The following is a 15,546-nucleotide window of genomic DNA, read 5'->3' as shown; positions in this document are numbered from 1 at the left end:
AAAAGTACATAGCTAAGACTCTGCACACCAGCCACTTCCTGCCCCGCAGACTCCCGTTGCTGTTGGCTGCAGTCCTCTTACAAAGTTCAGTCTGTGCCCCACCCCACTGAGGTTTGAACAACATGATGTCACAGCTCCTACCACAAAAACCTCTGCTAACTTCTTCAGCTCAGGTGAGTCTGGTCATGTGACTGAATCTTAAACCTGGGTGTTTGGCTGCCAGAGCCTCACTTCACACAGTAACATCTGGGCTCTCTCATTACCGGGCTGTCAGATGGTATATTTAGCTGGATGCCTGGAGACGCTAAGCTGTAGGAGAAAGTAAAAGCGGGCAGATGGGAGAAGACATATGATAGGGGCGCAGAGTATGCAGTGCGATTGTGCAATCCGGAGATGTGTCAGCTGACACACAGCATAACATTGCTTCATCGCCAGCCCACGCTGGTCCCAAGGATTAGCACAGATTAATAATGTTTGGAAGCTACAAGAAAGGGACAACACTGAGCCCGACAGACAAATGTCTCACCAGAGTCTAACTCCTGAGCTTTCCCATTGGACAATACAGCCATCAATCACATTAAACAGCCAATAGGGAGGATTCGGAAATAGAAGAGGCGGGCCCAGCAAGGCTTGATTCATATTAAATCAGCGCTACTCTGTCTTCTGGAACTACTGATCGCTTTGATATCCAGTTTTGTTTTCTGAAGGTAACCTATGATTGTGTGATTATTAATAATTAGCAATTCTGATTGCTCGGGTTGATTTTAAAGCCCTGTTAAACAGATTATCATAAAACAAGCAGCAGGACTAATGCTAGCTAGTTCAGAACTCCTCTGCATAGCTGCTGAAAGAACAGGAAAGAAAAACCCTTCCCTCTCCTTTATCTAGATTTCCAGGATAGCATATGCCTTGTTTACACATCTTGCTCCGTGAGCAGAGGGGGTGAGTCTGTGCTGGCTTTACCTTACCTCAATGAGGCAGGTGATGCAGGAGCCACAGAGGGGATTGAGGGAAGTATTGTATTTAGGTCAGGAGGTGTTATTTTGAGACAGACCTTGCTAGGACAAATACTATGGTATGTATTGTATTTAAAGGGGAACTGAAGAGAGAGGTATATGGAGGCTGCCATGTTTATTTCATTTTAAGCAATACCAGTTGCCTGGCAGCCCTGCTGATCCTCTGCCTCTAATACTATTAGCCATAGCCCCTGAACAAGCATGCAGCAGATCAAGTGTTTCAGACTTTAAAGTCAGATCTGACAAGACTAGCTGCATGCTTGTTTCTGGTGTTATTCAGATACTACTGCAGAGAAATAGACCAGCAGGGCTGCCAGGCAACTGGTATTGATTAAAAGGAAATAAATATGGCAGCCTCCGTATACCTCTTACTTCAGTTCCCCTTTAATGTTGGAGAGATCTAATTGCCCCCCCCTTTTCTGACATTACACCAACAGCTCAGGCACAGAGACGATAGATGTTGTGCTGTGAGAAATATATAGAGATTACCCATAGCTCCCAACCGTACCTCTTTTGGAGTGACAGTCCCTCTTTGGGAACCCCGTTCCTGTGTCTCTTTTTCTGGACTGATGTAAAGATCTATGTAAATATATATAATTTTTCTACTGCAGAATGTGTTTAACCGACACAAATATGTATTCCCATCAATTAAATCGATATATTTCTTATTTTCAAATGTTAAAATGAGGGAAAACTAATGATGATAGAAAGGATCAGTGAGGTTTGAATGATAAAACAACATCTTTTGGTTCTGAATTCTTTGTGATATGCATGGTGAGAGGGTGTGGTTAGAGGCGTGGCAGGGGCGTGTGCATACACACGTCTGATTTTATGCCCGGACGTTTGAATGACTTGTCATTCAAACAAAAAAGTCGTTCAGACTCCTTGTACACGCAGACGACAAAAAGCTTGAAATGCTAATTACAGCTAATTTGCATGTCGTTTGACTGGTCAGTCGACTGGATAAAACTATGGACCAGATCACAAGACTGATCAAACGACTTGTTGTTTGAATGTCTATTATGCTGGGAATACGCGGCTCGATTCTGAGCTGATTAGATGGTTAGATAGATAATTTCCGTCATGTCCAATCACCGACCGTTTTGCCACTGGATTTGTCATTGCAGTGAATTGAAAAAAAGATAAGAAAAGCTAGCGGAAGATAAGAGAATCGGGCAAAACGATCAGGCGCAGAATCGAGCGCCAGAATCGATCTGTGTATGCCCAGCATTAGTGTCAACGTAATAGACTTTCAAACAACAAGTCATTTGTACACACGTACGGACCTAACTGCCGTTGGAACGGCAGTTAGTTTACGGATCCGCCGAGCGAATCAATCAAAACTGCTGCTATCAGTCTAACAATCAAACGTACACACTGGCTCTATGGGGTAGGACTTGAAAAACAGAAGTTTACCTTTTTTTAAAACAGAAGGTATTTGCGATTATTCAGGTTGTAGTGAGCATATGATGTATCCCACGATGCATCACTGCTGAAATATGCAGGTTTGCTAACCAGATTGACCTTTGTACTAAGTTCCGCCCCACATACTGTATTGCCGCTGCCGTGGAAGTGCCTGTGCATCCCTGTAGCTCAGTTCCCCATCACTGAGTGAAAGGTGCCTGGTCCGCAGCCCTCACAGTCTCTCCTCCTCCCCCAGATTATTGCTGAGGGTCGGGCAGAAGTGTCAAAACAGCTTGGCTGTCCCACCATGATGATGTCATCATGCATGTAGGCGGCAACTCTTGCCATGTGATCTGAGCATGTGATAATAAACAGTCACGTTACCACTGGCAACTCTTGGTTTACGTTTCTTAGAACTTGCAGTAGATATTAGAGGAACTGAGAATAACCTGAGGTGAACTCTTCAAGTTCCTTGCTGGTCATTGGAGATACCCATGAACAATAGAGACGTCTGGAAACTTAAAGAGAGGGACTTTCTCCTGGCAGTGGGGACTTCCTCCCAACACTCTCGGCGGTGGAGCTCTGGAACAAACAAGTTTTGTCATGCAACTGTTACTGAAGGTAACAAATCACTGTGCATGTATTGCTCAGATTTAGTTCACGGTCACATGGATCAGCAAGCCATTAATCATGGCCATGTGACTGGTAGATTGTGACTCTCTGCCGAACCTCTGTCAGAAGTCTTTCCCCACCCCAATCAGTGGTGGTTCCAGCTTCAATTTTTCTTTTTTTTTTGGGGGGGGGGGGGGGGGGGGACGATGGCTGACTGGTGGGGCCCATCTGATTGATCAAAATCAATGTGTGTACATCCAGCTTTAGATATTTTTTGCCTAACTGGGGAGAGAGGCACTCTGAGGGGCACAGTGATTCCCAGGAGGGGCCAGTGCCCCAGTATAGCGCCGCCCATGACCCCAATATGTAGAGGGTGCAGGAAAGCAGCTAACCATATAGCTTATGTGTTCTCCACAATCCTCCTCTCACTTCTGCCCAGGCTAATGTATGTGATGCCACATATACTTACTGTATATACTCACATATAAGCCTAATTTTACAGCACAAAAAATGTGCTGACAAGTTACCCACTCGGCTTATATGCAAGTCAGTGGAGCAAAGCAGATGGTGGAGCAGGTTTTGTTACTGGCAGAGGAGTGTATGGATTGTGCACTAGTGATCCTGCTCTTGCCAGCTGCCTCCCTGCTGTGTCCTTGCCCCCCCCCATCCCCTGCAACATGGTGTGCAGAGTGCGCTACTCAAGACTACCCGTGTCCCCTGGCTTGTGGAGCAGAGAGTGCAAGTAACATATTGGAGGTGCAATGATCAGGGATTCTTCCTGTGTGGCAATCGCTGTGTCTCATATCTATGACGCCATCTAGTGGCTTCTTGAGACACAGCTGTATCATCCTTGGGGCACATCTGGCTATGAGGAGGGGGGCTGACTTGTACTGGGGGCACATCTTGGCTACTGGGGAGGGGGCTTGACACGAGCCAATCACTTTTTCCTGGTTTCTGAGGGAAAAGAGGGTATCTCTGCTTATACGCGGGTTGGCTTATATGCAAGTATATATGGTACTTAAAGAGAACCTGAACTGAAAATAAAAAGTATAAATAACCATACACAGGTCATACTTACCTCCTGTGTAGTCTACTACTTAATCTCGTTCTCCTCTCCTGCATCCCATTTGTCCACTGTGATCAATGGAATTCTCCGTCCTCTATTTTAAAAATGCCCATTACCCCATAACAGCTACTGGGTCAGCAAACTGTAATATCACTCACTTGAGCCATTGGGAAACATGGGCATTACCTTGCACATTCGTTGTAACTGACAGCTGCTGATATATAACTGACAGCAACTGGTATATTTCAGTTCTGACAAAATCCTGTCAGAACTGGAAGGGATCACTGTAAGAAGAAAATGTTGAGCTTCTGAGAACAACTGATGGCGAGGTAAGTATGTAATATTCATTTGCAGCTACGTCATGTGTTTATTTTAAATAATTTTACTCGCTTCAGGTTCCCTTTAATTTTTAATCTGTAGTTTGCAAGAGAATCACATAGCACCGTTCACTCAACCAAAATGTAGCTTGCAATACTTTTGCATTTGATTGAAAATTGAATTGCCCAATTGGAAAAAGAGCAAAGAAATTACTATGCGAATCGGCTAATTGCATCCTATTAAAAATCAGATCAAAACGCAGGCAATGAAAAAGGGGCCATAAAGGGGACCTGAGGTGAGAGGGATATGGAGGCTGCCCTATTTATTTCCTTTGAAACAATACCGTTGCCTGTACATCCTGCTGATCTATTAGGCTGCAATCGTGTTTGAATCACATGAAACAAGCATGTGGCTAATCCAGTGAGACTTTAGTCATCTGATCTGCATGTTTGTTCAGAGTCTATGGCTAAATGTATTAGAGGCAGAGGATCAGGCAGAACAGGCAGGCGATCTGCATTGTTTAAAAGAAAATAAATATGTCGGCCTCCCTGTCCCTCTCTCAGTTCTGGTGTGTTTTACACAATACCAGTTTCCTGGCAGTCCTGCTGATCTTTCCGGGATCAGTAATGTCTGAATCACACGCCTGAAAAAAGCATGCAGCAAACCCAGTCAGACTTCAGTCAGAGCACCTGATCTGTATGCTTCAGTGTCTAAGACTAAAAGTATAAGAGGCAGAGGATCAGCAGGACAGCCCCTAGCGTTTGGGGTCCCCACCTGTATCAGGCCAGGTGCCAGTGCTCCTCTGCCCTTCTGTCTTCAGGTAGCACCCTGGCAATTGTGAGCTTGGTTGTCAGGAGTTGTCAGCCCTGGTGGGACAGATCTGGCTATATTGCAGTAATCTGTGTTACTCCCTGTCAGGGTTCTGCTCAGAGAGGCTGTTGGGAGTATATAGAGCAGAACTGATAGACCTTAAATAGGAACTCTAGTGAAATAATATAATGCATAACATTGCTTATTTTTTACAATATTAATTAATAAATTATTTAGTCAGTGTTTTCCCATTGTAAAATCTTTTCTTCACTTGATTTACATTGTGAAATGTATCCCCGGTGGTGACATCATTAGCTCTGCCAGGTGATCTGTGCGAAATGTTTGTTACTAAGAGTTCTATGCACAGTGAGATACTGCTTGCTTGGCAGTTGGAAAAAGCCATTATTTCCCACAATGCAATGAGGTTCACAGACAGCTAACTGTCAGAACCATGGTCATGACATCACACTGTGGGAGGGGTTTCACCACAATATCAGCCATACAGACCCTCTGATCATCTATTTGAGAAAAGGTAAAGATTTCTGGTGGGAAAGGGAGTATCAGCTACTGACTGGAATGAAGTTTAATCCAAGTTCCTGTTTAATGCATGTAAATGACTTTATGTTATGATGCTCCCGGTCGTATTTGAAAGCCTCCCATAATCGGGTCCTTCTTATCTCGGCAGGTTTCCCAGTGAGCTTCGTGTGATGACCTCAAATGTCGTCAAAGCAGCTTCTCCATTGGCTAGCGCTGTGACAGGTGAGTCATTCACATTCTGCTGAAGCAAGAGAAGGGCAAATTGATCTGCCAATTCCCAAACCAATATTACCGTCTGCACGCTTTCCAGGATGAGGAAGCCGGGGCCAGAATAGCTCTCGCAGATAGAGGAACACTCGTGTCAGGGCTGCACAAGCACCGGGATTGCTTTATACAAGTGACCCCGAGGTGAAAATGAACTGATGAGAGAAACAATTATATTCATCCTCCAACTCCTAAAAATGACTTTAAGTATCCCAGGGATTTCTTTTATATTTAAACATTTACAAAGTAGGTTGAATGCTTTATAGTCTCTAATCAGTGGCAGCCTATTACGTGTCCCAGAGTTAGAAAAAGGCAAATAGTTCATTTATTTTATCTCTCCCTGCCCTCAGAAGTTGTATTCTGCCAGGAAAATGTTTATGGCTGTAATCTGCTTATCAGTGATGTTTACTATATTCCCGACAAGACAGAAGCTGTCACTTCCATGCCTAGAGAGTCATGAGTCATACAGGCGCTCCCTGCTTGCAAATCGCTAGTATTGAGACACTTTTGTTATTTGATCTGCGGAAGCGGACTTTGACCTGCGAAACGCGTTATCATTCAAGTGTCTGGTTTCTATTAAAAATGTTATTACTTTTTTTGGGCTACCCCCTTCTTTTAGAGGTAAGCCTATTTATGTATGTTTTATCCAGCTTGCATTATCCCTTCCACACATCACATCTTGGGGCGCCTCCTCCCTCCCAGTAATATCCCACACCAGCCCCCTCTGCTCGGTGTGTTACCGTGTAGGATGGTTCCTTGGATCCCTTACACCCCTTTTTCTTTTCCTGGAGAGTGACCTACATTGACGAAGACCAAAGAACCCGAGTGAGGAGGGGCTTTCCTCACCAGCCGTTACACTGCGGTTCCTGGTCTTGCAACCTATTCTTGTGAGTATACTGCACATACTGTTGTTGAGCGTCCCATACCCTCAACGTGCTACACCATCAGGGGCTCCTGGTGTCTAGTCTCACTTTTTTGTCTCCTTTGGAAGGTCCTCAGACTCCGTTGGTACCACACCCTCTATGCCTAGAAATTAACCCTTTCAGGCAGCAGAATAAAACAAGTAAAACAGCCTGGTTATTAATGATTTGTACTGTACATACACATGTTTATCTCATCATGTCACTTGTCACCTTGGGTACACTTTAAGGTTGGAGAACAAGTTTTGCAACTCTCGCATGGATCAAATCAGGCCATAGCGTTGATTGCCAAAAAAATTAGTGTAGTAATGGTCACGTAGCTGCAATCTACTGGACGCCCTGAGCAAAATTGAACATGGAGCCCCCCTGACCCCCCCCCCCTTCCAGTATAGCAGTATTAAGTGCCTTTCATCCACCCCCAAATAACTGCATCAGGTGGCCATTGTTTTATGCCCCCTTACCTGATTATGCTTGCTTGGTGCTATAAAATAGAACTATACATTGAAAAAGAATCTATAGAAACCATTTATAAAGCTTTTTTTATACCAAAAAGTTTCAAGTTTATTATTATTTAGAATTTACTGTATATAGCGCCGACATCTTCCGCAGCGCAGTACAGAGTACAGTATAATCCAGGGCTGTGGAGTCGGAGTCGAGGAGTCGGGGCAATTTTGGGCACCCGGAGTCGGAGTTGGAATCGTAGTCGTTGATTTCATAAACTGAGGAGTCGGAGTCGGATGATTTTTGTACAAAATCCACAGCCCTGTTAAGTATTAGACTAAGGAGTCGGAGTTGGGACAATTTTGGGTACCCGGAGTTGGAGTCGGAGTCGTGGTTTCATAAACTGAGGAGTCGGAGTTGGAATCGGAAGATTTTTGTACCGACTCCACAGCCCTGGTATAATCTCTATAGTAAATTCCAAGCGACCGGGAAAAGTGGTTTATTATATAAGAAATGTATCAGGTCCCAGGGATAAGAATTCAGGGAAAGTCTTGTGAATGAAGATACAGAGAGCAGTATAAAAGTCCAGAATACCGTAAGTTATCATAACTGAAATAAACAACCTTTCCCTAAGGTTGGGCTTTAAAGAACTCTGATTGAGGCCTCAGTTGAGCCAATGTTTTGAAAGGCATAGACATTTTACAGGCCAGTCTTAAAGTGGATCTGAGCTCAGAACTTCCTCTCTGCTCTAAAAGATTAGGCACAGTACGAAAACATGGAAAAAGAGAAGATACAGGGGATATCAACCTCTATAAACACATAAATGCCCATCTCACCCTAAAGAGATGCCAAAATGGAAAAATACTATAAGGGAGCCTGAGCTATGAATATACAAATCATTTATTAGATCAACATATCAAAATGTCTCAAAATTGAACAACACCAATGACATCACTGGTGTCATTCAGTTTTAAGATATTTTGATATGTTGGTCTAATACATTATTTCTATATTAATAGCTCAGGCTCCCTTATAGTATTTTTACAGTATAAAAACAATTTGTTACAATTTGTACTGGATGAACTCTCAGGGAGCAAAGGAAGGGTTAAAGAATCTGTCTTTTCCTGTATAGGAGGCATGTTAGTCATGCCTACTGATTGCACACTTGTTTCAACTGTATCCAGATAAACAAACACAGCTCAGTGCAGCTGATTTCTACAGAATTTCTATGTGGAATGAACACTTTTCAGTCTGTTCTTTACAAGAGCTTGCGCCCACTTTAAGCCACACCTCTCTAACAGTGATTAACAGCCATGAGCAGGTAGATTTGGCTTCAGCTGACAGAACAATCACACTCCCCCTATCATGTGACTTCAGGGGGCATGTTTCAGACTAACTGAAAGTTAGTAGGTCACCGAGGGGGAGATGAAGATCTGAGAATTGGTGCAGCAATTATTTTCCTTTTTAATTTGCTACTTTTTAAGGATAATTAAGTTTAAATGACGTTCCGTTGAATGCATATAAGAAAAACATGTTTAGACTGGGCTTCTTACCACTTCCACAAATCTAAAAGCTGATGGGAAGTGAGCATGTATATTAACGGTCGTTAATTCTGCTCTGATATTAATTGTGACAGAGAAGCCGGCATGTGACCTGGACGCGCTCTCACGGTCTCAGCGCCAGTCGAAGCCGCGTCACACAAAGGCCTGACACAGCAGCACAATAGAGGGATTGAGACAGGTCCCTCGGTGGCAGAGGTCAGGGAGGGGTGCGATGGCACGCGGGGAAGGGGCTGGCGGTGTGTGACTGCAGTACTGTAGCAAGTCATTAGTCAAGTAATGAAACCTCCTGCTGTCAGAATGTGCTCAGGCCAGGGAGGGGGACAAGTCACAGTGCCCTGGAGCTCAGGTAAACTGACAGATATCAGTGTGTTAGCAGAGTGATAAGGGCCAGGCGTGGCTGCAATGCTCACTGTGTGTACGAAACTGTCTCCTTTCCGCAGTGTGAGTACATTTGTAATTACATTATATTATACTTTGTGATACAGGAATGCCTGAGAGAAGAGTTTGATGCTGTTATCTGCAGAGTCAGTTCTGTATTAAGGAGTAAAGTCCTCGGTGTACTTTGGGGTAGATTTATCTGGACGGATGCAATGGATATATGGCATACTTCCTCAATTAACCACTTAATGACAAGCAGACTGAGAGAAACGTCCTGCTAGAGCCTCTTAACGGCTCCAGGACGTTTTATAAGTCTAACAGCGCTGCTGCCATTGTGCCTTCCCGCGCGCATGCATGTGAGATTAGTGGAAAAAAAACACCATAGAAAAAATACACCTTTATTTCCAAATAAGATATGTCACCATACTTTGTACTAGGGACATAACTAAAACCTTGTAATAACCAGGACAAATGGGCAGATAAAATGTGTGGGTTTTATGTACAGTAGCAGTGTTTATATTAAAACTATAGGGGATGAAATTGGAAAAATAGTGTATTTGTTCATTTTTTCCTTGTTTTTCCCTTTGAAATAAAGTAATTACCGTACTGAAAACAAAGATCAACCCCAAAAAGCCTAATCGGTGGTTAAAAAAAACAAGATATTGAGGATCGTTTTTACCTTTTGGTTATGATTGTCTCACTGTGTACTTTGGACACATTGTTAAACTTATTTCTGGATCTTTAATAAAAATGTAAAATAAAATAAAAACAAAACAAGATATAGAGCATTTCATTGTGATTAGTAGTGATTAAGCTATTGGCAAATGAAAGGGATGAGCACTGAAAGGTGAAAATCGCTTTTGTCCGTTAGGGTAAAAACCGCCTTGGGGTGAAGTGGTTAATATTGCCTTTAAATTGGACCTGAACTCCGAACGTCCTCTCTGCTCTAAAAGATACACAACAGCAAAACAGCCTTTAACCTCCTTGCCGGTCTGATTCTTTCCAGATTTTAGGGTCTAAAAGAGGTGCAATTTTTTTCCACTCATTCAGACCCTAAAACCTGAAAAAAATCATTCTGGCAGGGAGATCTGCAGCAGAATAAAAAATTTACCTTCCTGGGCTCCAGCGCTGCAGTTATCATTTTGACCACAAGATGGCGCTAATATACATATAAACGAACTTCTCTATATTTCTCTAATATAGAGAAGTTAGTTTTAAATATTAGCGCCTCTCCGCTGCTCCGATTGGCCGCCAGGTCCCCGGAAGAATAGCGGGGACATGGGGATCCCGGCGGGCAGGGAAAGACCGCACACTGCCGGGGAGAGAGTCTGGAGTCCCGCTGCACAGCGCAATCGCGCGTGGGACTCCACAACTGATAGGTAAAGCGATGCACTGCCTACCCCGACCTGAGCTCGGGATCACCGCTAACAGCTTATTTTTTTTCACCCCGTTCTTTTTTGCTCAGGTTGGGAAAACCACCGGCAAGGAGGTTAAACAAAAAAACATGTATTTGTTACAGCTGATACTTGGTGTAATTTGCCTTCTTAAAACAGAAGGAAATTTGAAATAATTCAACTATAACTGAACATTTGTGGTTACCCACAATGCCCTACTACTGAATATGCAAATGATCCCTTTTCGCCCCTGTTAAGCCAGGCAAGCATCCAGAACCGCTGGTGTATAACAAGCCTATAGTTTAAAATTTTACACAGCCATATCAAACCCACATGTAGACAGCCTGTTTCAGACTTTTGGTCCTCATCAGCAAGGATTGATAAGGCTGTATGAGATAGGGCTTGGACCAGTACAACAGAGTAACCAAGCAGCTCAGGGAGACCCAAACCAATAGGAATGTATAGGGGGATAAAAGGGACCAAAAAGCCCTCCTACTAAAAAGCAAAGCTTGGTGTAATTTGCCTTCGTAAAACAGAAGGAAATTTGCAATAATTCAGCTATAAGTGGACATTTGTGGTTTTAGTAGGAGGGCTTTTTGGTCTTGAGCCGTGTATTCCTACACCCTGGCCTAATTACAGAGCGGCAGCAGTGAAGTTTCATACTTTACCTACTTCTTGCGCCAGCACAGGTCCTCACTCCTCTGATTAGTATAGCCGCACGCTGTGCAGCCTGTCTTCTTGTGTCTCCCCTCCCAATGCCTGTCATGTGACATGCAGATGCGGGAACCAGAAGGTGATAGGGCAGACACAGCCGCTGCCAATCAGAGCGGGGCACAGCTGGAGGGGGCTTATGCGGGATGGACAGATACAGCACTACGGCCAATAACAATGGGGCAGGGCAGGAGGGGGCGTGTGCAAGGCAGATGGACACATCACTATGGCCAATCACAGTGAAGCAGGAGGGGGCGTGTGCAGGGCAGATGGACACAGCACTATGGCCAATCACAGTGAAGCAGGGCAGGAGGGGGCGTGGTCAGGGCAGATGGACACAGCACTACAGCCAATCACAGTGAAGCAGGGCAGGAGGGGGCGTGTGCAGGGCAGGTGGACACCGGGCCACAGCCAGTCAGAGCAGGAGGGGTGTGTGTGGGACAGAAGGATTTAAAGACACACAGCAGTTGGTGTGGAAATTAATATAGATAAATGACTAGAGGGATAGCAGAATTAAACATTTCTCTGTTGTGATTCTTGGCTAACTGGCAGTGAAAGGAATATTAACTTATTAAAAAAAACAATAATGCTAGTTCCATGTCTGCCATATAGATCTAAGGCACTGACTCAGAACCCGTATACAGATCAGGTGTCCTGACTCCAATGGAGGCATGCTTGTTCCAGGGTGACCGACACTACTGACGTACAGATATCAGCATGACCACCAGGCATACGGCATATTATAGAAGGAGATAAAGATGGCAGCTGCCACATTCCTGTCACTTCAGCTCTCCTGTAATATATGCTGGCAGCAGGGAGGATAAGTGGGCAGCATAGCTCACAGAACCTGAATCTATGTAAAAGGGAAGCTTTGGTAGTGGGGGCAGTATTACGTGAGACGCAGTGAGCTTCCTGTTCAGTAATCCTCTAGCCTCATAGTCATAAGATATCATACATGATACTAGCAAATGTGTCTGGTAAATGCTTGCTATACTGAATGCATTACAGAAAACCACCACTAGGGTGAGCATCGGGTATCACCCGCATTACCTGTGAAAATAACACACTGTGGCAAGACTTACAGGCAGGGCCGGATTACCGACCAGGCAACAAAAGCAGTTGCTTGGGGCCCCATTCAGAGTCAAAGGGGCCCCATCAGCACATAAACCAGCCCTCGCCATCCTGTCAGCGGTGGCTGGATGGTATAATGGTTAAAGGGACTCTGAGCAGTGCAGTAACTATGGAAAGATGCATATAATTTTAAAGCTCTCTTTCTCCTCTTTCCAAAAATATAGAAATGGCCGCCCTATGCCTTTTAGTTTTCGCTATTTTCGCGATCAAAGTCGCGGCCACAGGACGACTTTTCTCCAAAGTCGGCAGTTCGATTCAGCACAATGCAATGAAATATAAGGAACCCAGGGGGATATGATTACAAACATCATGCTGGTAGGTGTGAGGATGTAATTAATTAGTTGTGGGTATGCTTCAAGGCATACACACAGGCACTGCTCGGAGTCTCTTTAAGGGCTCTGTCTCTGACACAGGAGACCAGGGTTCGAAAATCTCGGCTCTGCCTGTTCAGTAAGCCAGCACCTATTCAGTAGGAGACCTTAGGCAAGTCTCTCTCACACTGCTACTGCCTATAGGGCACGTCCTAGTGGCTGCAGCTCTGGCATTTTGAGTCCGCCAGGAGCAAAGCGCGATATAAATGTTATTTGTCTTGTCAAATGATGCCGGGCGCTGCTGATTGTCTTCAGAGCCAGGCTCTCCTCCTAGGTCCCCCTCCTGCTACTGTGCGCTCTGCCGCTGGCCACTCCTCCCTCCCTTCCCACAGAGAACCACAGCTGCAGCAAGAATGATAGTAGCAGATGGCAAACGCTCACTCACCTATCCGTGATCCAAGCGATAGAGATCCCGTCATCTGAAACCCATCTGTCTCTTCTACAGTGCAGCCGCTCGCTCTGAACTTCCTGATTCTCAGATCACACAGGAAGTAGGAAGTAGTAATAGTAGTAATAACAGAGCGGCAGCTCTCTAGAGGAGACAGATGGGCTCCGGATGACGGGACCTCTATTGCTTGGATCGCAATAGGTGAATGTGAGTCATCTGGTGCTGTCATTCTCCCCCGCTGCGGCTGCCTTCTCTGCTGGACTATCGTATTCACTGGGATGGAGGCTGCATGGTGACTGTCTAGTTTGGGAGGAAATCGGTTGTTCGGTGGTGGGCGTGGTTATGTAATTCTGTCTGGGGAACGGCTTCTGGTTTGGCGGTGTCCAGAGCTTTCTGCTATTGCCAGGCTGGAGATGTAGGGGGAAAGTGCTGCTGCTGTGATATCTGGCGCCCTCTTCACAGGGGTGCCCCAGCCCCTGAGTGCAAATGTCCCAGCCATTCATCTCTCACTCTGCATTTTGCAGCTACTATTCCCTGCATTGTGCACCCACAGAGGAAAGTGGGCTGTTGCCCATAGCAACCAGTAGCTCGGCTGCCCCGGTGTGTGCGGCATGTTGCTGTGCAGCTGCATCTTCTGATTCTATTACGACATGATGGGGGGCCCAAATCAATTACTTTGCTTAGGGCCCCATTTAGCCTTAATCCGGCTCTGCTTACAGGGCAGTGGTGAACCAGTCAGCACTAGTGCAGTGTAGTGGTCTTAGTTGTAATGATTAGATGGGCTTGATTATTATATACAGTTGATAGTTCAGTCCAAGTTTCCTGGATCACTTATGATATTCCCGCTGGGCATCCTCAGACATCAATGGAAATTCCTTAGTAAATCAGAATCAGAATTTTACTTACCGGTAACCGCTGGACCACTGAGGGTTTTCACCCCTTCAGGTCAATTTTCACCTGTCACTACTTATCACACTGAAATGATCTATATCTTGTTTTTTTCACCACCAATTAGGCTTTCTTTGGATGGTAAATTATGCTAAGCAATATTTTATTCTAAATGCATTTTAATTGGAATAATAAGAGGAAAATGGAAAAAAATCATTTTTCTCAGTTTTTATCCTGTATAGTTTTAAAATAAAATGTTCCTCTGTGGTTAAAACCCACAAACTTTATTTGCCCATTTGCCCCCGTTATTGCAACATTTAAAATCTTTCCCTAGTGCAATGTATGGCGCCAATATTTTATTTGGAAATAAAGGTGCATTTATTCAGTTTTGCGTCCATCACTATTTACAAGCCCATAATTTAAAAAATAACAGTAATATATCCTTTTGACATACATTTTTAAAAAAAAGTTCAGTTCCTAAGGTAACTATTTATGTATATTTTTTAATTGATATATATATATATATATATATATATATATATATATATTTAATGCAAACGTTTTATTAGGGTATTTATGGAACAATGTGGGAGGTAAGGAGTTAATTTTAAATTATGTGAAGGTCTTGTTATTGAAATAAGTGTATGTAGGTGTAATTTTACTATTTGCCCACAAGATGTCCTCGCACATTTTCTTCCTGCTGCACACTAATAGTACGCGAACAGGAAGTAATGCCTGCATGTGTAATTCAGTTTGTTTCAGTAACCGCAGACATCACATTGATGCCAATGATCATTGACACAGGGACTTAGATTAATGAATGGGAACTGTATTCCCATTGATTGATCTCCCCTCTAACGATTGGCAGCGGGAAATGGTGCGGGAGTGAGCGAGAGTGCGCGGGGGCGAGGACGAGTATCTACGTCTCTGAAAGCTGTAGATGGATTATGGAGAGACATAGATACTCATCCCGGGAGAGCGAAGTGGTTGACAGTGTGCTGACCAGGAAACTGTTATAGGGGCAATGACCATTTCTTTTTTTAAATGGGGGACTGAGAATTCCACTGATCACAGTGGGCAAACAGGACGCGGGAGAGGAGAAAGAGATTGATGAGTAGACTACATGGGATTAAAGTATGACCTATGTATGTTTATTTTGACTTTTAATTTCCAGTTCAGGTTTGCTTTAAAGAATACCCGAGGTGACATGATGAGATAGACATGTATATGCACAGTGCCTTGCACACATCACTATGCTGTGTTCCTTTTTTTTCTTTCTCTGCCTGAAAGAGTTAAACATCAGGTATGAATTGGCAGTTCCCGACTGGGTCAGAT

At 44.1% G+C, this 15,546-nt stretch overlaps 1 protein-coding gene across 7 annotated transcripts in view; it reads left to right on the top strand.

Annotated features, from left to right (window-relative positions):
* AGPAT1 (1-acylglycerol-3-phosphate O-acyltransferase 1) overlaps window positions 1-15,546 on the top strand; it is a 107,945-nt gene that overhangs the window by 55,364 nt on the left and 37,035 nt on the right. For all 7 annotated transcript variants that reach the window (XM_068250309.1, XM_068250308.1, XM_068250307.1 and 4 more), the window contains one exon: window positions 5,912-5,985. In XM_068250309.1, the coding sequence (XP_068106410.1) occupies window positions 5,934-5,985 (52 nt within the window). In that variant the 5' untranslated portion in view covers window positions 5,912-5,933. The remainder of the gene's footprint in view (window positions 1-5,911; window positions 5,986-15,546) is intronic.

This window comes from Hyperolius riggenbachi, chromosome 8, assembly GCF_040937935.1.
Source record: "Hyperolius riggenbachi isolate aHypRig1 chromosome 8, aHypRig1.pri, whole genome shotgun sequence".
In the NCBI taxonomy this organism is placed as follows: domain Eukaryota; kingdom Metazoa; phylum Chordata; class Amphibia; order Anura; family Hyperoliidae; genus Hyperolius; species Hyperolius riggenbachi.
Note: the sequence above shows the minus strand (reverse complement) of the source record. Positions and strands in the feature narration are given on the sequence as shown.